The sequence below is a fragment of the Heliangelus exortis genome, chromosome 3, assembly GCF_036169615.1.
Source record: "Heliangelus exortis chromosome 3, bHelExo1.hap1, whole genome shotgun sequence".
Lineage (NCBI taxonomy): Eukaryota > Metazoa > Chordata > Aves > Apodiformes > Trochilidae > Heliangelus > Heliangelus exortis.
This window is the reverse complement of record NC_092424.1, coordinates 14,123,918-14,147,241: the sequence shown is the minus strand read 5'-3', so window position 1 is coordinate 14,147,241 and position 23,324 is coordinate 14,123,918. Positions and strand designations below refer to the sequence as shown.

The following is a 23,324-nucleotide window of genomic DNA, read 5'->3' as shown; positions in this document are numbered from 1 at the left end:
AAGGAGATTTTCAGCAAACTGGCCTTACCTAAATGGTATTAAATGACCTGTGATTTAAACCAGGAGATTAGGCACATAAGCTTATGTTTTCTTGTACTCTTTGATCCATTTAGCATAATTAAAAGATAAATTATAAAGCACATACATGGATTGGACTAATTATGGCTGCACCCTAGTCTGTCTTCTAATTTTCTAAATTTACAGTGCCAGTTTCAAGCAACAGTCTATGCCTTCTGCAAAGGAAAGGAACAAAATTTTACACGTCCAGTTACTAGGAGACGTAGTTATTTCAGGTTCATTTTCAAGAAGGGCTTTATCTACAGTCCTACAAGCTCAGAGATCTCCACCATAATATTACACTCCACCCTGTTATGGAGATTTACTGGCTCACAATTAATGTTAAAGACAGATTCCAGCTGGGTACTATTTTAACCTACTGCTATTCTCCATGACTAAGAATTAGGTGGTATTTTAATGTGATCACAAGAAATAAAAGTATCTAGAAGGGTATTTTTTATCCCCAAAGTTTGCTAATTAGTGCAACAGTTTGAATAATAACTTAAAAATTCCCTCTCATTTGATGTAAAATTCTAACTTCTAAATCTCTAAGGAAGACAGTTATTATACTTTTCTCTTTTCATCTAATAAATACTACATGCAGACTCACTCATAGACAATGTTTCAGTTTGTTATTTTTTTTTAAAAGAAAGCTATAGTTGTATTGACTAAATCTGCATGAGCTGTTTGCCCTCTGGTGAGTAACTTTGTGAGACAAGATTTGTAACAGATACATGAAGACTGGTATGAATAAAGAATGACTGGAATGTTTGAAAAATCCACACGAAACAGCATTTAAAGAGTTAAAAGAAACAGTATGCATTAACTGCAACAGCACAATGTGATTTCATTCAAATTAAAAAGAGAAACAAACTGAACTAAAGGAAAGTGTCAAGAAGATGAAAAGCAAAGCTGAAACAAGCAGAATAACCACACACAGGAGAGAACTGAAATTCCTTAAAGGTATAAAGGGAAAGTCCAAAATCAGCTTATCATCCTGATAAGCCAGCAGAGGGCTTAATAGCCAGAACATCTTATTCTCCATGTCACACACTGGTAATGTTGGCCATACTATTTGGACATGCATCTTGAGGCTTTTGAGTATATGGGTATGAAAGCATTAATAGACAAAATTAATTTAATTACAGATTTTGTTAAAGAAAATTGCCTTCCACCTCCATATGATCTGAAGCTAAATTGCTACACTGATTTTCTTCACTATCAGTAACACTATGCTAGAGCTGAGGGATGGGGAGGAGGTGAGGGATGAATCTTCATTAGATACAACCAAAGAAGCAAATTTTGATCCCAAAGTTTGGGCAATTTTGTCAGCCTGAAGCCCTTGACTGACTTTGCAGACAGGCAATTCACATTTTAATCCAGTATGTGTTAATGGCATGCTTGCTTCAAGTTCATTTGGAAGAGGAAAACACAGATACTGTTCCTCAAAATGACCAAGGGTCTAGATTTATCTCCACTCCTTAGATGCCCACTGTTACTATACTGAACAGGCTACATATTTTATCTTCACAAACACTCCAGTGAAGCAGGAAAACACAAGGAACAAAGCAGAAGTCAAAACCCAGCAACTGGTGTAGTATCACAAGGAAATGCTCATTGACTGTAAAAAAGAAAACAAGTCTCAAGTTCCTAGCTAGCTGTCTAGCTGCTAGATCACATTCCTTTCATATAAAATGGACAGCTGAAAAGTCAGTTTCGTTTTGTTCCATTATCCAGATTGCATATGTCCTGTATACCTGCTTCCCTAACAGTCTAAATCACCTTATCCAACCCTTACAGTTCCCTTATTCCTAGCTGCAGAGATAAAAGGTTTTTGCCTTTCGGTGAGGTTTTTCTTGGTCTTGCCTTCCTTATGTATGCAAGGACTGCTGAAATGTTGTCTGAGCCAATAGGCATGATGGTTCACCTAAATCCTTTCTGTGTCCTTAGCTGAAGGTAAATGGTGGACAGTAACTTCTTCCCTTTGAAGATGCTCAAGCAAGTAGAACATGCAAGTTAGAGCAGAGAGGAAAGGAAATGCTGGGGGAAGAATTGCAAAGTAGAGTTAACTTCTAAAATTGTTGTTGTGTCTTGTCTTAGGAAGTTTACCTAGTGTAAAGACCAGTATAACACTGGATAATTTCTGCAACAGTCAAAAATACAGATGATCATAGAGACACCCTTTCCCAGTTACCTCAAAACATTGCAAGAACAACAAGCCTTTCCTCATGGTCACCTAGCACATACCTTTATTAATCTCATTAAATAAACATTGCTTCTGGATTCCTTCCCTTCTAAAATAGGTTTTGAAAGTAGCTCTTTTAAAGCCTGGCACTTTTCTTGTCCCACCTGCCTCTTAGGTACCAGTTCAAGGAGCAAGAGAAAAGTTAGCTGCTAGTCCTGTACAATTTTTCATGTGGCATTAGCAATTAGAATACTAGAAAATGTGCAGTCAGTTCTACAGTTGTGCTTGTTCATTCCTAAGAAGCCCCCATGCAGTACTGCAAAACGTCTCCAATGACAAAATTTTATTTGCAAGATGAAACATGAATCTGCATCCTACTTCTCAAAGGAATGAGTAGAATTTTTCTAAAACATACTCACTGACACAGACCTCTCTTCTCAGAGGGAAAGAGTTAAACACCCTCTTTTATTCTCCAAAGGCTTCTGGTCCCATGCAGAGGTGCTATGTTTTATTTAAAACATGCTCTCTCGCTCAGTAACCACTTGTTCTAATTGGCAAGGCAAGGCTGGGTCCCTGAAGCACACAGCTCGTTACATTCAGTTTGGATTACAAAAACACGATGAAACAAACTGCATCGAAATGCACAAATTAACAGCTTAGGAGTGCACGACACGGACACGGAATTAGATTGTAATATGGAATAAACTCCACAGGGAGGCTAAGGAACAAATCACTTGCATCTCTATAAACTGCAGAAGGTTTCCAAATGAACAAATACGCAAAACAGAGCACAGACTTTTCTTTAAGTCAAGCAAATTGCTAAATGGGGAAAAAAAGAAAAACATTTCTTCTCCTATCTTATACATGGCATTTATAGGAGAATGGAGTTACAAGACAGTTTAATAAATTGAACCTGCAGGTTGCACATTCTAAATAGGTAACTCTGCTTTCATGCTGGCAATGTGCAAACATCATGGCAATTAAGTCAGATTTCTAAACATTTTTTTTTACATCAGAGAACCTATATCGAGAGACTAAATTACAGCTGGTGTTTTGACAAATCACTTGGAAAGGTTACAAGTTAGAAGGTGAAAAAGATATTAACAAAACAAAGAAATTTGCTTTACCACATGCAAGAAAACATACTGAAAAACAGAGCCATGAAAGACTAAAAATAATGCAAGTCTGAGACAAAAAAGGGCTGAGATCTTTTCTTTGCTTATGGATCAATCTGTAAAATGAGACTGAAAATGCCCTGAGGTAAGAGAAAGAAAACACATGGAAAATATTGGTGATTAAGACTATTTGGCAGCCTTTTCAGGTAGCCAGTACTCAGAAGAGGTCATATCTTTGTTTGAGTATAATTTATAGTTTTAACAAATGAGCCTGTGAATTTTGCAAGATTCAATTCAATGGAACAGTCACTAATGTCCTACAGGGTAGTTTCCTGATAGGATTGATTTGCTGTAAAATGTTAGAGTTCTAAATTAAAAGGCATTCAATTTTCCTTGACTGTGTTGATCAAAAGATATTTTCAAATGTGACTGGAGAAAAGCACTACCAACTTGAAGTTAATAGCAGTCAGGAAGAGAAAAAGAAAAAAACCTGTCCTACCTCAATACCTAACATCTGAGTGCCAGCTTTGAAATAAATTCTCTTTCTTCCACTATGTATAGAATAGTATATATATGTCTATATATGTTTCTATGTATAGAAATAAAAACCTTTCATGGGTCTGTTCTCTACCAGCACTTGCCCCTTCCCACCGTTTTACATGGGTGAAAGTGAAGAAGGAAAAAAGAAAAAAATTGAGGAAATCAAACCAGCAGCTGAACCATTGGCCCCACTTACAACTTATTTTGTAGTGTTGTACACACAGAATCATCATGCTTGGAAAAAACCAAGATCAAGCCCAACCATCAACCTGGAAAAAAACTTCATACCCTCTGAAGCATGTCTTGAAGTGCCACACCTACATGGTTTTTTAATACCATCAGGGATGGTGACTCCAGCACCTCCCTGGGCAGCCTGCTCTAATGCCTGATCACTCTTTCAGTAAAGAAATTCTTCCTTATCTGTACCGAAACCTCCCTTCACACAAAGTCAGGCCATTTCCTCTAGTTTTTTTGGTTTTTTTTTTTTTACATGGGAAAAGAGACCAACCCCCACCTTACTACAACCTCCTATCAGGTAACTGTAGAGAGCAATAAGGTCTTCCCCTCAGCCTCCTTTTCTACAGACTATAAACAATCCCAGTTCCCCCAGTCTCTCCTCATAGCACTTATTTCTCTAGGAACTTCAGCTTGACTGCCCTTCCCTGGGCACATTCCAGCACCTCAATGTCCTTCTTGTAGCGAGGGGCCCAGAACTGAACTCAGTACTCAAGGTGCAGCCTCACCGGTGCTGAGTACAGGGGCAGGGTCACTTCCTTGCTCCTGCTGGCAGCGCTATTTCTGATGCAGGCCAGGATGCTGTTGGCCTTCTTGGCCACCTGGGCATGCTGCTGGCTCATGATCAGCTGCCTTCACCAACCAGGTCCCAGGCAGTTGAGGGCTGTGTCTTCCATACAGCATATTTAACACCATCCTAAATAACACACAGCAAAACCATACCAGTATTGCCACAAAGCAACACAGAAGTCTGTACTCCACAGTTTCCATGTCATAACAGTATAGACACAGAATAAAAGTGGACCTTTCAATTAACATTATAGTAACTTCCCTCAAAATATGTTCTCTGTTTAACCTATAAACCTCCAGCAAGCCCAGAAAGCTTTCAGGTATCCTTATCTCCCATACTTTAATTGAGTACTGGGAACACATAGCATAAATCCCCTGGATATTTCAGTTAGCACTATTTTTGACAGAATTAAACCAATTAATCCTAAGGTTTGATAATACAACTATGCTTAAATAAATTAGTTTTCTATTAATTTGTATTTCTTCTCCAAAACATTAAGACAGGTTAGGGGAAAAGGAGTAAGCTAAAGACAAAATTTTCAGAATTCTTCCACACTATATTGCCCTGTTCTAACTACCAAAACAGAGCTCTTATTCAGATCTCAGGTTTTTTTTAAGCTGCAGATTAATGCATAGTAATAGTGAAAAAAAAACAACTTCAGGGTCAGCAGGGCAAATTAAGCTTAGAAATAACATAAGGTTAAAAAACAAAAGTCATCCACTTTTTTTCTTAATTCCATTTCATGTTGATTGTCATTCTCGAGTTTAGCATACATCTCACCTTTCCAAATTTACTAATTATGCTAAGCCATCTTTTCCCTAGCAGCCTTCCCATTTAAAAAATCCTTTGGTACAGCATAAAACAAATAAAATGTATTGCCAATCAATATCTATGTTTGTGTCTGGAATTCTATCATTCTTTATCATCTAGTAGGTGGGGTTTTTTTCCTAGAAATTAGGAATATATTTGTTGCTACTATAACCAGCTAAAGAATTTTCCAAATAATTATCTAGCTTCCAACGTAAATGTATAATAAAAGTTGAAGATAAAACTTCACTGCTCTCACATGTTAGTCAGCAAGTGCAGGTTTTTGCAGTAAGAAGCCCATGTATTTCAAAAAATACAAATACAGACATGAATACAGCAACAAATTCTTGCCTAATGAAGCCAACAACCTGAGGCACCATTAGGAGCCAGCAAAGGGAATACCACAATGCAAAACAGTTTGTATACAAATTAAAAACCTAGCCCTTAGCTGCTGTTTGTATACTTGTGAAAATGCTTGCTCCTTTTCCAGCAGAGTACTAAAACAATTTCTGATGTGAATCCACATAAGGATACAGAAAATGCCAATACAGCAGATTATTAATTATTAAGTTAGAAATGAAAAAGTCATTAAGAAGATACAGGCTGAATAAAGCATAATTTTCCATGTATCATACAAGAAGCCACAGGAAAGATAATAAAATTTGAACTAGCACCATGCAAGATGCACCTTTTGAAAAGGTTTTCAGTAAGCAATTTGAAAGTGTAACTGAGGATCAAGTTACATTTTGATGTTAATCAACCGCTATTTAGGCAGGAACAATGACTTCTAGCAGCCCATGCTTACTGTAGGTGTTGTTACTGCCAGAAAAGGCAACATTCTAAATAGCTTCCAGAATTTACTAAGATGGAGAAAAGAGGAAATTGTGTTACTCAAGTGACTGCCAGTCCCATAACCCCGAGAATTTTGTAAAAGCTTTATCATGGCTTAAGCACACCAAAATAAAGGTCTGGTTAAGTGTTAAGACAGACAAAAACACAAAATAACGCTAAAGTCAGATATTTAAGTGAATTCAGGAAACAGAATGAACAGTGATTCATCTGATACTTCTAGACTCGGATGATACATAGGAGATAATAGTGTCTGTTTTATTTTTTCCACTATTTGATTTTTTTAATTCAGAACAAAGGATAGTATCAAAGCTACAAAGTTTTATAATCTGGCATAGATCCATGCATCTGGCATAGATCCATGCATATGTATGGACAATATCTATGTGGTCCCAGCAAAACTGACTGCTTAGTTGATAGACTAAGATTTTAAAAATCTGTAATTTTTATTTATCAAGGCACTAGTATGTGAAAAAATGTGTTTTATTTCAAGCTAAAAATAAAACGGAACTAAGGGTCAAGGCCCTTAACGCTCTTGAGAATTCTTGGATTATACAGTTGAGATGTTTTCTCAAATTCAGTGATGCTGACCTGGCACTTCACAGAACATTTAACATAGCATAAAAGAGAAATCCACAAAGGGTGGAAGCTAGGACAGATAACCTGGGAGGATTACAAGGAAATTGTTCATGACACCAGAAGCCAGGTTAGAAAAGATAAAGCCCTGATGGAGTAAAATCTGGCCAGGAACACCAAAGGTAACTAAAAAGGATTCTACAGATATGCCAGAAAAAAAAGAAAAAACAAGAGAGAATGTGGGGCCCGTCCGGAGGGATACAGGTGACCTGGTTACTGAGGATACAGAGAAGGCTGAAGTACTCAGTGACTTCTTTGCTTCTGTCTTCACTAATAACCATTTCTGCCACACCATCCAAGTCACAGAGGGCAATAGCAGGTTCTGGGAGAGTGAAGAACCACCTGGACTAAGCAAATATCAGGTCTAGGAACACCCAGAGAACCTGAAAGTGCACAGGTCCATGGGACCTGATGAGATTCAGCCTCAGGTCCTGAAGAAACTGGAGGTTGAAGTTGCTAGGCCACTTGCCATCATATTTGATAAGTCATGGTAATCTGGAGAAGATCCCACAGATCGGAAATTGTTTAAAAAAGGAAGCAAAAGGAACTAAAGACCAGTCAAGTTCACCTCTGCGCCAGGTAAATCCATGGAGCCGATCCTCCTGGCACCTGTACTAAGGCACATGAAAAACAAGAAGGTGACTGGTGACAGCCAACATGGCTTCACTAAGGGCAAATCATGCCTGGTGGATTTGGTGGCCTTCTATGACAAGAGTTACAGCTCTGGTAGACATGACTGATGTCATCTAATTGGACTTGTCCAAGGCATTTGACACTCTCCCACATGACATCCTTGTCTCTAAGATGGAGAGACATGGGTTTGATGGATGGACAAGTCAATGGATAAAGAGATGGCTAAAAGCTTTTGGCTCCTACTCAACGAGTTGTGATCAACAGCTTGATTCCAGCTGAAGAGCAGTAACAAGTGGAGTTCCTCAGGTGTCTGTTCTGGGTTCCCTGCTGTTTAACATCTTTTTCAGAAACATGGACAATGGCATTGAGTGCACCTGCAGGAAGTTTGCTGAAGACACAAAACTGTGTGGTGTGGTAAAATCACTTGAGGGAACAGATGCCATCCAGAGGCACCTTAACAGGCTTGAGACATGCACCAGTGCAAACTGCATGCAGTTCAACAAGTCCAGGTGCAAGGTCCTGCATCTGGGTCAGGCACAACTGCAAGCTGGGTACAGAGTGGGCTGAGAATTGCCCTGAAGGGAAGGATTTGGGGGTGCTGATTAACAAGAAGCTCAACATGAGCCAGCGATGAGCTCGTGCAGCTTGGAAGACCAACTGTATCCTAGGATGCATCAGGAGAAGCATGGTCAGCAGAGCAAGAGAGGTGATTCTCCCTCTATACTCTGCAGTTGAGACCCTACTTCGAATAATGTGTCCAGTTCTGGTATCCCCACCATAAGAAGGACAAAAATCTCTTGGAATGAGTCCAGACAAGGGCCACAAAGATGATCCAGGGGCTGGATCACCTCTCCTATGAGGAGAGGCTAAGGGAGAGATTGTTCAGCCTGGAGAAGACTCCAGGGGGACCTTATAGCTGACTTCTAGTATCTGAAGCGAACCTACAGGAAGGCTTGAGAGGGACTTTTCATACAAGTGTCCAGAAAAAGGACAAGTGAAAATTCTATTAAACCGAAGGAAAACAGATTGAGACTGTATCTTAGGAAGAAGTTCTTCAATATGAGGGTGATGAAACTCTGGAATAGATTGCCCAGAGAATCTGTGGATGCCACCTCCCTGGAGGTGTTCGTGGCCAGGCTGGGTGAGACTGGGAGCAACCTTGTTTAGATGAGAGGTGTCCCTGACCATGGCAGGGAGGTTGGAGTAGTTGATCTCTAAGGTTCACTTCCAACCTAAGCCATTCTATGATAAACATGGCATACCTGGGTAAAAAAGAGGTGGACACTGACATTACAATTACACCTTCCAACAGAAGGGCTATGAAACTGATTCACAAATACATGAATACTCTAGTAATCTCTCTTTTCCAGCTTTCCAATCCCATCTCTCCACCAGTTCACCCAGCACTGCACTTACCCTTACCTTCTGTTTCCAATACTGAAATCCACTTACTGCATCCCTTTCCAATGCTGATTGCACCATAACACAATTTAAACTTTCTAGAATCACAATCAACTGGATTACAGGTAGAAAGAATTTTTTGAGTGATTTAAGTGGAAAGTTTAGTTCCACAGTTTTCTGTATTTGTATAGTTGTTCTTACTCTGTAATAGCTTATTTTGTGACTGTTCCCAGTGGTTTCAATTAAAAAGGAGTTCTTCAGGCACCAGGTGTTTTTTCCAAGAAATTTCATAGAATTCCTGCCTGAAAGAGCCTACTTTGTAGAAGTGGCTTCTCAAAAGTAATCAAATATTATGTCCCTTTTAAAATTCTATAAACCTAATGGGAGCAAAGATAGATTAATAAAGAGTACTTCTGAAGAATTTTGCTCACCACTGTGCTGTATTTTAACTGTTCAGCTTTCAATTTTACTTTGAGAGAAGAGAGGTTGCAGTATTAGCAAAAAAGTGGTGTCACTAAGGGAGATACTTTGGCTGTAATTTGCATTTTTTCACTTACCAGTCTATATTCTGATTTTTTTAAAAAAAAACATCTTTATTGCATTTGTATTCTGGATAGACAAGAAGTTTGAAAAAACTGTGCCTTAATCACCTGAAGAGCAAACTTTTTTGAAGCAATTTAACACAAAAGATTACACTTGTACTGTATCTGGAGACTGAGGCATTGCTAGCACATGGTCAGCACTGAATTGGAGATAGAATATTGTTAAGTACTTTGCAGAAGTACAATTAACTTGAAATTATTTTATATAGAATTTTGAACATTTCAAAGTCTGCTGCTTCTATAGGGTTTAAAATAAAACAATTCAGGTGTCTTTTTTGGAACCGGCAGATAAGGTGAAGAGGAGGCAAAGAGGGGTAAAGAAAATGGCTAACTTCAAGTTCCTATCCAATATTTACCAAATTTTATGTGCAAGTCAAGACCTAGTCCATGGCAAAGACACGGCAGATTTGTGGCTATAAACAAAGGTTTAGTGAACCTCTTTAGATCTAGGTCAAGACATTGGGCTCATCTAGGTAAAGGGCTGCACATTTCTTTGCAGTATCCAGCTCACTCTTACCATAGACAGTTGCACAACCTAATCTTTATAATAACCTGTGAAAAGAATTCTCATGTTTAATATTTTTAAAGTGCACCAAGATAGCAAAAACAAGGGATGCCACTCTCCCTGCTAAGTATTTTTGTTGCTGTTGTTTTGTGTTTCATCTGGGGACAAATGGGAGTGAAAATTCAGTGATATCTTGATAACAAATTTAGAAATCTCAAGTACTTGGTCAAACAAGAGGGCACACTGACAGCCCCACACCATTGCTCCACTTCTGTCCTAATTAAACACACCAGACATCAAACCATGACCAGGGATGAGGAGGAGAGAAAGAACAGAAGCAAGGAAATGCTCGTGATCATATATTTACAAACTTGCACATAATTCAGAAGGTCAGAAAAAAACAGCAAAATAGAGAAAGGTTCTACATAATAATTCATATTACAATGTAAACCCAACAATGTTTTCATCTTGTGCTGACTTGTTGCTCTTCTCCCCTGGTTCCTATAAAAGGATAATATTTACACCAATGCTTCTTTGTGTGTCTGAAAATACAAAAAAGATTGGATTCCCTCTGGAAAAAAACCCCAAACATTTAGAAAGTTACTAACCTTTTTCGTTGTGTGGATTTCTTTTTTCTAAAATAAAAGAGAAAGGAAACGACAGTCAAGAGAAATAATTCTTCCCCATTTTCCCTTGCATATAAATCTGGTTCAATACATTTGAACTAATAGCTTCCCATATTAAAAGAGAAACAAGGAGGATCTTTTTCACAATGTATCTTTAGAATGCATGAATTGCTGTAAAATGACTTCAACAGCTTACTTGTCTAAAAATCTTGCTATCTGTGCCCATTAAAGTTAGAAAAAAAGAGCATACATGTTTATTTCAACACGGCACCTGAAAGACCATATATATATAAATATATACATATATGTATATATATATGAGTATAAGCCCATACATATATAAAAAGTATGCTAAAAACACTTCAATATCAGGAAAAATAAATATATATAAAAATCTAAAAACTTACGCAAGACTGATAACATTAAGAGGTTTTTAATTACTGCTTAAACAGAACTGCTTATTTCAGTGATACTTGCTGAAGGAATAGAAGCTAAAATCTAGAAAGATATGAATAAATATCTTTTTCCACAATACTTGGTTCTGTTCCAACTTGTGATAGCTTTAAGTTACTCAAACTGTTCAAGTCTTATTTCATTAAAATAAACAGGCTGTAAAGAAAGTCTTGAAAATTTTCAAAGGTAAGCTTCCCTGTACATACCTCATCTAAATGTTTCAACCACATCCTGTATTTTCATAACAGAAAAATTAACTTGATCAGAGGCAGTAGTGGCTTTTCAGGACATTTAAAGAGCAGAAGCCAACAATTTTCAAAACAAACAGCAAGGAAAAAACCAACCAAACAAACTCAAACAAAAAACCAAACCCCAAAAGCAGTAAATCCAAAATAAAAGATGCTTAGCTTAATGCCTGACCTGCTGGAGTTTTGGGTACTTTGTTAAGACCACTATGGGAATATTTTGTTATCTCAGAATCAGAAAATTCACATTTCTAGGTACCCAAACAGAAGTTGTTTACAGTGCAAGTATGAACATGACATTTCTACCAAAAAGACCTACTAGCATGTTTCTGACAGTGGTCAGTAGGGAAAGAGTACAAGAAAGGACTTGAACTTTCCTCAGCCTTTCCAGTGACCCATGGCTTTGCAAAACAGACAAAGAAATTTATGCACCATTTTGGTGAAGTCTTTGATAATCTTTATTTCCCATGTGTTTTTTTAATGAAGTGATGCTGAATCCAAGATCTGAAATCTACATGTCAAAATTTATTTTTTGTAAAAGACAAAACAAAACACAAAAAAAGTTTTAATAATTTTTTTTTCTGTATTTTGCCTTAATTTTCAAAGATTCTGTCTTGGAAGCCAGTGGCTTTAATTATTTTTTCTGCAAGCTCAATATTAAAGTAATGTTTCATAGAGAAGCCAATGACTGAGAGTTAAAAGAAATATTCTGAACTTTTTAATAGTGCATCTGTTCCCCCAAAAGAAATAAAAAATCATTAACTATGACAGTACTTTCATTACAATTAAAATTCTACAATACTAAATCCGATCTAAGATATATTCAGAAAGGCAAAGATAGAAAATGCTAACCAGAAAAGGTCACTAGCAATTCCTAACATTTTACACAGTAGAAATCACCTTGCAGTAAGAAAATATGTAGCAATTAGAATTATCTTACTGATGGAGCTATAGATGACAATGTTCAAAGGATTGCACGATAAAAAGAAATGGAGCAAGTGGTTTTCTATATCAATTTTTCTCTTTTAATTTTTTCATCATCCCATGTATTTCAGAGGTTATTACAAAATAAATCCTACAAAATTCCAAATTGCAATTCAGACATGCATTTTGAAAGCCACGTAATCCATGTAGAAGCTGTGCTGACAGCAGAGCTCTGTAGTTCAAGGGCATTCCAGAATTCCATGAACTTCAAGAACAAGATTTGACCGGTACATTGACACAAGAGGTTCTTCGTTAGTAAGTAAATGAAGCACCAAGGTGAGGAAAATATGACTGCATCTATGCACTGAAGGAAGAAAAACCCATGCACAAATCCTGAAGGAGATACCAAAAATGTGGCTTTGATACTCTAAGAAAAACACAAAACCTTTTACTGCACTTACCAGCAAAGCATTTGGAACACAGATTCATAGTCTTGCTGGACCTGGGGCAAAAATAAAAAAAAAAATAGAGCTAAAAAATTTATTATCATTCTAATCAACATGGGAAAGTTTTTTGGGGAAATGAAGCAAGGGCAGAGAGAGGGTATAAACTTAAATGGCTAAGAATCAAAGATAAGTAGCTAGAAGTGGCTGAACTAGGAACAGACAGGATGAGGGGAGAGAATCTCGTCTGGCAATCTCATTCCAATTTAAAGAGCTTCAAATACATGACTTCCACACATTTACCACATATTTGAAAATAAGCTTACTTTCCCATTCGATGTATATGTTATACATTTGTCATTCTGATCTTTCTCTTGCTACGTGATAGTAATGATAGACAGGAAGAGTCAGGACATTCCACTTGAATATTAGACTCCCCCTGGCAACAGCTTTACAGTGCTGACAAAATCCTGAACAGTACAGCAATAGAGAGATTTCAGTATTGCACTTGTATGGACAGACAGATGTGCTCTTGGAAGTCTAACGGGAATGGCTTAAGAAGTTATTACCTCAAGCTGCTCATTACTATCCTCAGCCACATCCAGCAGCAATTTAAAATAACCTGGCTGACTTTGCACTGACATGGACTGGGATAGTTCACATGATCCATTTCTGTGGCTCAACTTTGAGGGCAGTAACCTTCAGCTGAGAAAAAACAGCTGCAGAATGACAGCAATATCTTAAGCCTCCCAGATGTCTCTGAAGTGTTTGTGCAATTATCCCAACAAGTGTTCACCCTCATAAAGGAAGTCAGTAGGCCCACAAAAAAACCCAAAAACAAAAACTAAGGCTATAGACACCTATAGGTCTACCAAGAAACTACCAAAGTAACATACTATGGAAGAAGAAGTTTCTCTCACTTTATCGGAAGTTCTCTTCTCATATCACAAAGTCTCTTTTACAAAATGAGCTGGACAATATTCTTGAAAAGTCCCCACACATCAAAATATCACTAGGTAAGAGCAACCCAGCATGTATGCACTCTGTCCAATATTTGATTTGTTCAGTGTTCCTGATCAGCTTCATCATTACATGTGAGCCTTAACACCAACCTGGCTAGGTCTTAAAGTATTTATTTGACAGGCAAGGACCAAAACTGTCCATACCCGTAAGACTTTTTTGCTTCCCTAGGTCAGCTCTAGCTGGAACACATAATTTAGCTAAATTGATTGCACCCTTACGTTTAGAAATATGCCTACACAATAACAATTGAGAGTACCAAAACAGTTGCAGTCTACTTCCATCCAAACATGGACAGAATTTTGAGATGAGATCTGCATTTTACAAAATAAAAATCGAAACTGTTTTATTACCTCGGGACAAAAATTGACATTTTTTTTTTGAAGTAATTATCTCACAAATTAACACATCTATCAGAACTAGAGAACTCCTACCCCACCCCCAAGTTTGCAAATGGGTATTTTCCATGATTTTCCAGTTCAAAGTAAATCAGACTTGGTCAACCATATCTTAGTATTCGTCACATCAAAACATTACAGATACTTTTCAGTTCATGCATGGTTGAAAGCTGGTTTACGTCAGGCTCAAGAATTCTAGAAGGACACAGTTCACTGCAGATATAAGACATAAGCATTTGCCAGCTACAGCAAGAGCCACAGACACATGAAAGCTGGTTTTAAATGCAAACAGTATGTACACAGGAGAAAAGTTAATTCCCAGGAAAAGAAAAGCAGAACAGCATTTTTAGCCATACAAATACATCATCAAAAAGGTATATACCCAAAGATTCAACATCTATGTTGACAGTCTGCACAGATTATCTACCTTGAAAAGAACTGCAATTAAAAACAGCATGGTGAGTCAACACCTACAGCATTAGTGTGCTGCAGTTCAGTACTCACTGCTTATGGGTTAGACCTTCTGGAGCAGCTCAATATGCCAGGCAGCCGCTTCTCTGCAAAGCCATTAAACCCCAGGGGCAGCAAAGAAAAAGAAAGGCAGAGTTCAGATGGTTCATATCGATGACATTGGAATGGGCAATGACAAATGTTTTCAGTGGTATAATCAACCATCTCAGCTGTTAAATAGCAACCGGCAGCCTCACATAATATTTACTTATCAGCACACCAACAATGAAAAACACACATACACAACATACAGCTATGTGAAAAAAGAAAAAAGGCTGCCTATTAATCATTACACAAAAAAAGCAGGTTTTCTGAAAGGACAGTGCAACTGGACAAGTGACCCTGTGAGCCAAATAACGTCAGATCACTGTTAAAGTTTCAAGGATCACTTTCTCTTTGACCCTTTTACATGTTTTTTTAAGGCATAAAAGTCAGTTTGAGGCAGCAAAATAAGACAAGAATCTAAAATTTGAGGGTGGCTTTTATGTATTTCAGTTTCTTTTACATAGTCAATTTATGTCACCGCAGATCCATCAGCATAATAAAAAAACATTTTTTTAGTCCTACTTTATTAGAAACATAGCAACAGCATTGATCAATCAGCCCCTTTTTGAAAGTGCAATATTTAATTAGAGCAAAAGCTTTATAAAGAAAACACATTAAGCAGTTCACATATGTCAGACTTACTAGGTATTATCTGAGTCATGTCAATGCCTGTCAAGTAAAATACATGTTTGACAGCTCTTTGTTACACTGCAAATCCCTCCTCTCATTACAAGGATTTTGTCTTTACAGCAGGGCTCTCTCACCAGGCTCATGAAATTAAGCAAAACTGCATATTACTATTTTCTCTCTGAAGAAAATCTTTTTAACAGTATCACTCTTTTACATTAAACACTTCCCAGTGATGCTATCATTCACAAGAATCTCATGCTGCCAGCCAGGAACACCAAAATATAAAATATCTTTGCTCTCAATGGCCTTTTAAAATCTATCATTCACCTGTAATATTTGCTATTTCTTGAGCTAATTTTATTTGAAGCATTCAAAGGTCAAAAGCATCAAAGAGTCCTGGGGATGACACAGCCTCCTTTCCCTCCCCTGCATAGGAAAACAATGGTCACGGTGGCCAATGCTACTTAGATCAGGTAACTTCCAGAGAAAACAATACATTTCAGATTTCTAGGAATATGGAATAAAATCATGAGTGTAAAGGTGAATAAGGCACAGTGAAGCTGAACCTTTCTGTAGCCTTCTGTTGCATTTAGGTCAGGGATATATGAAATAAGTTACCAAATCACCAGTTTTTAACTGGGCATATTAAGGTAATTTCCAGATTTACCTCGTAATAGTTAACTTCATGCTTAAAAGCGTCTAATCCAGAATTACTACACTTCATATGCACAATATCCATAGAAAGCCAGTTTTACAGTGGTAATTTTGAATCTCCACTTGTACATAATTTAAGCTGGTATTCAGAAAGACATTCATATTTATGGATAAATCAAGTCAAATAGAATGTTATTATCTCTGAGGCAGAATATAAAGTTAAACCCTACTTGAAGTTACTTCCATCTGCCAGAAAGAAACCATTTAGTTAAAGGGTGACACAAAATTATTATGTAGATTGGAAACCACAAGGTGAAGCAAGCTCAGAAGGTCAAGTGGCAGAGGAAATTAAAGGCAGAAGATGCTTCAAGCCAGCTGGAAAACCCCAGAGGCTACAGAATGATTGCATGCAACAGCTCCCCAGGATTTGATCTTAAAAAAGTGTAGGTATTACATGAGCTTCCACTGCCAGAAGAAAAAACACTCCCTTAACAACACAAGCATAAAAGTAGTAACAAAGACAGAGACTGAAAGAAGGAAGAAATCTGCAAAAATGGGAAATCCTGCAAATGGTAACCTTTCTACTTAAGCAATGAGTAATTCATGTAAGGATAAAAATATTGAAAAAATAAAATAACAAAAGAGCAAACAAGAAACGTCCAAAAAACAAAAGAACTAAACAAAAAAACATGAGGCTGTTCAAACCATTGTGCTTTCAGGGTTGCATCTACAGATCTTCATAGCAAAATAAACTATTTGAGCCTTCAGAGATACGCTTAACTCAGACCACTCTCAACTTCAGCGAGGTAACATCTGCATCCCCAGTTAAGGATCTGAAAAGTGATCTTTAATGCAAAGTGAGCACCTGTGAGAGGCACCAAGTAACAAAAAAACTGTCAAATCCTGTGTATTGATACGTAATAAATTAATGAAACTAAATAACTAAGATTCATATTCAGCCCCTCTACTTGCTTCACTGGGTCTGCTGAAGGTGTGGCCACATCTACTCTACTAAAAGCACTGAAAATTACTTATGCAAATTTATGCCCTATTCTGCTAATTATTCCTTTTCTTTCTTGACATTTGGCAGTATAACATTACAAGGAACCATTCAAATCAATGTGCATTCTACTCTGTCTTTAATGGAAGTTTGTTTTCCCTTCCCCCCTCTCCCAAATTTTATCAGTACAAAACCACATCTAGAGAATGAAGTTGATACTCTAGCCATAAATCTCAAAGACAAGACTGTTAGATAGATATACAGGAGCTGATCAGAACAGCCAGAAGCTAAAAAAACAAAGCTCCATCTGAAGGTCTGATAATAAATTACACATGAAAATTCTGTGCACTTGAAGAATTAAGAAGTATACAGAAATTTGTCTGAGCTGAACCTCTGCAATGAAAGCATTTTTTGCCAAGAAATTTATGCCTAAAAATACTGTAAAGATTTTGTAGTAAAAGCCTGTATTTTCAAGTAGATTGTCAGATACTTAAAGCTCTTTAAGTGGAGGAAAAAATAAGCAAATCATAGCAAAACAAAAAACCCACCACATAAGAGAATATGCTAAAAAAATAACACTAGCTTTAATTCACACAAGTGCAAAAGGGCAACACAAAATACTCAGCTCTCCTACACTTTTTAAGATAATAGTGAATCAGCATTATTAATGTAAATGTCCACCAACAGGAAGAATCATGCAGCTGCACCAAAATAAGTAAGGATTCTCCTATGGGGGTATACTCTCATAATGTGAAAAACAACACTACAGTAAAAGTCATTCTTGAAAATAATTTTTGTTCAGTTGTCTTTTGAATATGGAAGAATAAGGTATTTAGAGGAAAACAGACTTGAATAAAGCACTCGTGCATTGGATATTTAAAGATATTTAAGTCACAGATTAAAATTAAGTATGACTGTAGAATCCTAGAATCTTCATTTTTACGTGGAACTTAGTTTTCCAGCAAACCTAGTCATGATCCTTTACAAGTCAAATTCCTGTGACTTGGTAGTAGGAAAACATATCTGCTTCAGTGGCACTGTAATTGCACTGGTGATTAAGCACATCATGTTAAATGCTTCTTGGTCCCCTTCCAGTACAGTAATTAGACTGGGATCATTGTCTCACCCCAGGAAAAATGTATCTTAGCCCCTAAATGATACCTGCCCAATACTGTCAGGGGCCATATGTTTGAAAAACGCTAACAGAACATGAATCATGTCATTAATTAGTTAAAACTACAAAGGAAACCCCTCCCTATACATTCAGCACATACTGTTTCATGTATTGGGCAACCCAGGACGACTATACATATGTTAAATCAATGCGTTTATACCACTGTAGTTAATGGCCTGTCACCATTTCCATTATAAAGCAATTTTCAAAGGCTTATAACTCTGCTGAAGAATTCACTTTGAGCTGAATCCTGGCACACAGCAAAAGCAAAATCATAGCCCACATATGTTTACTTTCATCCGACCAGCCTAGAAGGATTATTTATCATTAAAGGAAAATTGATCCAGCTCTGTATTTCCCTTATACTTTTCATCATTCACTTAGAGCACAGAAAACTTCACCTTGTCCAGGAAGGAGGTTAATTAGATTGCATTAATAAGACCCTCAATCGTCCTTTGAAAGTTCTGTATATCCTGTGCACTACCTTCTGAAGAAAGCCATTTTAACTTTTCTAAATCAGAAGTCACCTCATTGATTTCACATATGCCGCATATTTGATATTTATAGTTCCTCCTCAATTTATGACCTTGCTAGTGGGATATGGGCAAAGTTTTTTTTTTACATTTTAAATAATTATTCATATTCCAAGACAGAAGCAGCTCAATTATTCTTCAGGAATGATATATGCCAAATTCTTTTCAAATAAAAGAGCAGAAATGAAGCATGTCAAATGCAGGTAGATCTATGGAGAACTTGGCAAACAAACTCATAACCTCAAAACCAGGTTTTTAAGTGGAATAAAACCTGAAATTAAACACTTCACAAATTAAAACAATGTCCTCTACTTCATCAACAGTTCTATACCCATATACTCGGCGATAAGAACTCCAGTTCAATTAGAGAAGTATTATCAGTAAGATTTTATTATCCTCATTGCTTGGAGAATATACAAGTGTTCTGGGTTTGGAGTCCTCATTTTCACCACAGATAATTTAAGTTTTTCTTATGATTCCAAGAATTTCAGTAAGCTGCTGAAAATGATGTTTCAGTTAGTGAGTCACACATTTGTAAGGACCTCATCATTCTGACCTCAATTTGAAACGAAATGGAGGGTAAATTTTATGCACAGCACAGTGTGCTAGTGCAATGCCCTTCTGGCAGCTTTCCACACTCAAAAGATGTGTTGATGCATCTCAATGAAGGTGCTGTATCCTGATTTTTATTTTTTCTCCAATAGCTACACTAAAGCATTATTTTAAAACTGTGGCTGAAGCACCTTTTATGTTTTGGATATACAAAGACACCAAAGCACTTTGTTGACAATAAGACCAGAGAAGAGCATAAATATACAAGAGTAAGAAAGGAAAACCGGGAAAGGCACACAGGAACAAAGTAACTCCTTACTCTTACAAAAGATATCATGGACTCTGGCACAAAAACACTGGCAAGTGTTTCAATTTAAAGCCTTCTCCAACAATTCATACAATAAACTGCAAAGAATCCGATGCATCTAAACTAGATAAGACAGGCTGTAGGAACTCAGATCAGATTCAACTGCGTTTCTGATTTTACAAAGCTACTGCCCACAACCTAAAGCTAAATGCTTCATATTCCCATAAATACAGGTCTCTAAACTTTCTTAGGAAAAATATCTCAGCAGGAAAATCCTATAGCAGACAGTCCTCTGCAAGATCTTTTTCATAAAGATGTGTAGCCCACCATTTAAAGGACAGTAAAAATGTTGGAATACTAAAGTATTAAGAGTCCAAGAGGCTTTAGTAGAAAAGGAGGAATAAAATTTGAAATTTCTGATCTACCCACCTTCCACCAACCTCTCAAGCACATTATTATTTAAGTGCATTGAAGGTAATAACTAACATTGCTCTATGACAACGCAATCATCTTCTTCAGATTTACACTATGAAATCATATCAACTTTATCTTCTTCTCCAGATCAGGCACTCCAATGCTTCACATACAAACAGCATTTGAAACCCTATTCTATTAGTGTTATTCCTTTTACCACAGGGTCGGTAAAGGTAAAAGGTAAAACATTCTGGGAAAAAAAGAAGCTGGAAGAAGCCTCAAGAAAGTATCCTTTTTGCCCCAGTGACTTAAAGGCATGGCTAATTATATAACAAGGCACTCCAGGAAACCTATTCCAGTATTTCCTGACCTGAACAACTGTTACACTCAGCTTATAAAACAGGAAAACTTAATTCCTGCTCAATTGAAGCCCCATTTGGGTCTTCTCTACAGAAAAGCACAGAGCAGCATTTTCCCTTTTTTAATCATGGTTAATTTTCTCTGGGAAAAAAAATGCTTCAAAATGTTAAAAGGCCTGGCATTATTATAGTCAGAACTTTTGAATAACACACACACCAAAAAACAAACAAAAAACCAAAAAAACCCCACAAAAAAACCCAAACAAAACCAGAAGACACCTTACAAAATATTTCAAAGACCTCATCTGTTGTATGTTAAATAACATTTACAATGACAACTTATGTAAATCAGTTAAAAAATGCTGTTGCACAGTATTACCAAAACACACCAACAAAGCCTCGTTTAATTACTGTGCCCTAAGTGTTCTCTCAAAAGCTAGCACTGTATCAAAATTTTAAGAACTCGTGTTGCAGAGAGCTACTTTTAATGTCTAACAAGTCAAAGTAAAATACTGCAAAAGCAAAAAGGCGTTTAAAAAGTTGACCAGCCCAAATACATGGAAGGAAAGCACCTGAAGGTGCATTATTCACAAGATGTGACAGAAGGAACCCCAAGAATTATTTTGGCTATTCCTATTATTTAAAGCACAGGAAGGTAGGTTCACCAATAACACAGCCAGAAAGAAGAGGAAAGTGTCCCTTGCACAAAGCAAGAAAGCAAAGCTGTTCTAATAGCAATAAGCAGCTGTGGCCCCTTCTGTAGTGAGCAGATTGTCCAGCAATTGCCTCAACTTGTTTAGATCTCCTTCTAAGTCACCCTAAAAAGCAGCAATAGAACACTATTTTCATGAATAAGTGACCATCTCACTCTTAAAATACTCTGCATCTCTTGCTTATGGAACCCTTCTGGAAAGGCAGGCAGGCTACAGCAGATTTCTAGCACTGCCTGGAAAGCAGCTGAAGAGTTTTGACTGAGTGCCTGCAATCCTATCTTATTACACTGCACATGAACACCTATATCTAGGAGAAGTTACCAGTTTGTGCATTAGCATGGATTTTTCCTCATCATCATTTCAACTGGGTTTCGGCAAAGTCTTTAGAAGTTTACCTGGAGATTCTCTGCAGGAAATTCACTTTATTCTATCCCAGCTAGCCTTGTACCCAATTGTACAGCCAGGAAGCAACCCAGCTCTTACTTTGGGCAGTGCTGCCCCTGCACCTGACTAGGCACAGGCATTTTTGGTGGGAAATTGTAGCCACAACATGAACTTACTAAGGGTGTGTCCACACAAGAAGCAATCTGCCAGTTAACTACTTAAAAACAACACCCCTAAAAGCAGATCTTCCTATACTGGCAGAAAGCATTTCAGCTCTGCTGGCACAATGAAAAAAATAAAAATCAGAGATAGAAAAATAGGAGAAAAAACCCAAAATGAACAGTCAAACAAAAATACCCAAAAAACCCACAAAAATCAGCAACCAAAAACGAACACCAAAGAAACCTCAAGAAATGCATCAGAGTAAAGAAACAAAGTGCCACTCCCTTCCTATACTGCAGCAATACTACAACAGTATTTGTACTAGCACCTAACACAAAGTTTTTACCCAAAAGAGCACTTTGGATATTAAAACTTGAGATGTCGCAGATGTAACTGCTGTTTTTTCCACCATGAAGTTAGAATTCAACATAATTCCAGGGAATGTAGTGGTTTTAACCAGCATAAAACCACTTACAAACAACTCCCTCGAGATGTTCTGTGGTAAATATTCCTAAATTGTCTGAAAATATATAGATTTGGTAAAAATCACAACAAAGAGTTCAAGGAGCAAACCAATACAAACATAAATGTCTATGTTTATTGATTTCTTCTAAAAAGTAAATTGAAACTCCTGAAAGTAAAATCCTGATAAAAGAGTAACTTTGTGTAATAGGAAAGCTGTCTATATGCATATCTGCATATTTAACTTTGAATGTAAACAATGAAACAAAAGTATACAACAAAAGTAATTTGAGAAATATGTGAATTATTTTAATTATTATACAGGTGCTTTTCCTTTTTTCTTCTCAATAGGCAAATAAAATCCTTCCCTTCTCCTTCTTGACTGTATGATCACTTGTTCAAGTCACTGCCTTGAACAAGAATGAGGAATCTTCCATAGGCACTGGAATAGCATGCAGAAGATAAACAAAACCAATACAGACCAACAGCATCAGTGCAAATTGGCTCTAAGAGACAAAGTTCTGTTCCTTATGAAGCTGCACTGGCATTTTTACACCAGATGATTCTGAGTCTACCTAATTTTTTCCATCTTTGATCTCTCTGTATCTCTTAAAAATAAATATTAAAACCTGTATTTCTCAAAATTCTAAAAGTAAACACTAGCAATTCATTCACAAACATTCAAGACTGGGTAGTTATATACCTAGCTATCCCACTAAAATATTCCTAGTTAAAATATTCAAAGTGATGGGGAGGTCATCAGAGACCTCGATTGTGACCAAGACTGTTCCCTCTTCTTCATGTTTAACTGCAGAATGCTTGAACATAAATCCCTTACATTCCAATATGAGCATCTTTTCCCAAGAGTAAAGTATCAGGGAGAAAGTACAGATACCTTTCCAATACATTTTTCCATACAGGCTTTCTTTTGCATAGTAATACTCAGTTTGCTACCACGTCGGATTGCACAGCTCTGAAGTTATTTACTGACAGGAGATCGTTCATGACTAACACCAGGATATGCACTTTCACATTCAAGTTTTAGTTGTTATCTTCTAAACAGAGCATAGGTATCAAAGCTATGTGGTATGGACAACAACAACTGCAAGACCAAAGATCTGACATTTTAGCATGCATTTATCTGACAGGCAGGCTTCAAGGCCTCCCTGGTCAAAAATTAT

The 23,324-nt window shown here is 37.1% G+C and overlaps 1 protein-coding gene across 8 annotated transcripts in view; it reads right to left on the bottom strand.

The window, feature by feature from the left end:
• ZFAND3 (zinc finger AN1-type containing 3) overlaps positions 1-23,324 on the bottom strand; it is a 140,361-nt gene that overhangs the window by 93,344 nt on the left and 23,693 nt on the right. For 4 of the 8 annotated variants that reach the window (XM_071739356.1, XM_071739357.1, XM_071739362.1 and 1 more), the window contains exons 2-3: positions 12,845-12,885; positions 10,744-10,770 (exon numbers count right to left, since the gene is read on the bottom strand). In XM_071739356.1, the coding sequence (XP_071595457.1) occupies positions 10,744-10,770; positions 12,845-12,885 (68 nt within the window). Of the gene's footprint in view, positions 1-10,743; positions 10,771-12,844; positions 12,886-14,748; positions 14,802-23,324 lie in introns of all 8 variants that reach the window. The other 4 variants (XM_071739361.1, XM_071739360.1, XM_071739358.1 and 1 more) reach the window with 2 other exon arrangements.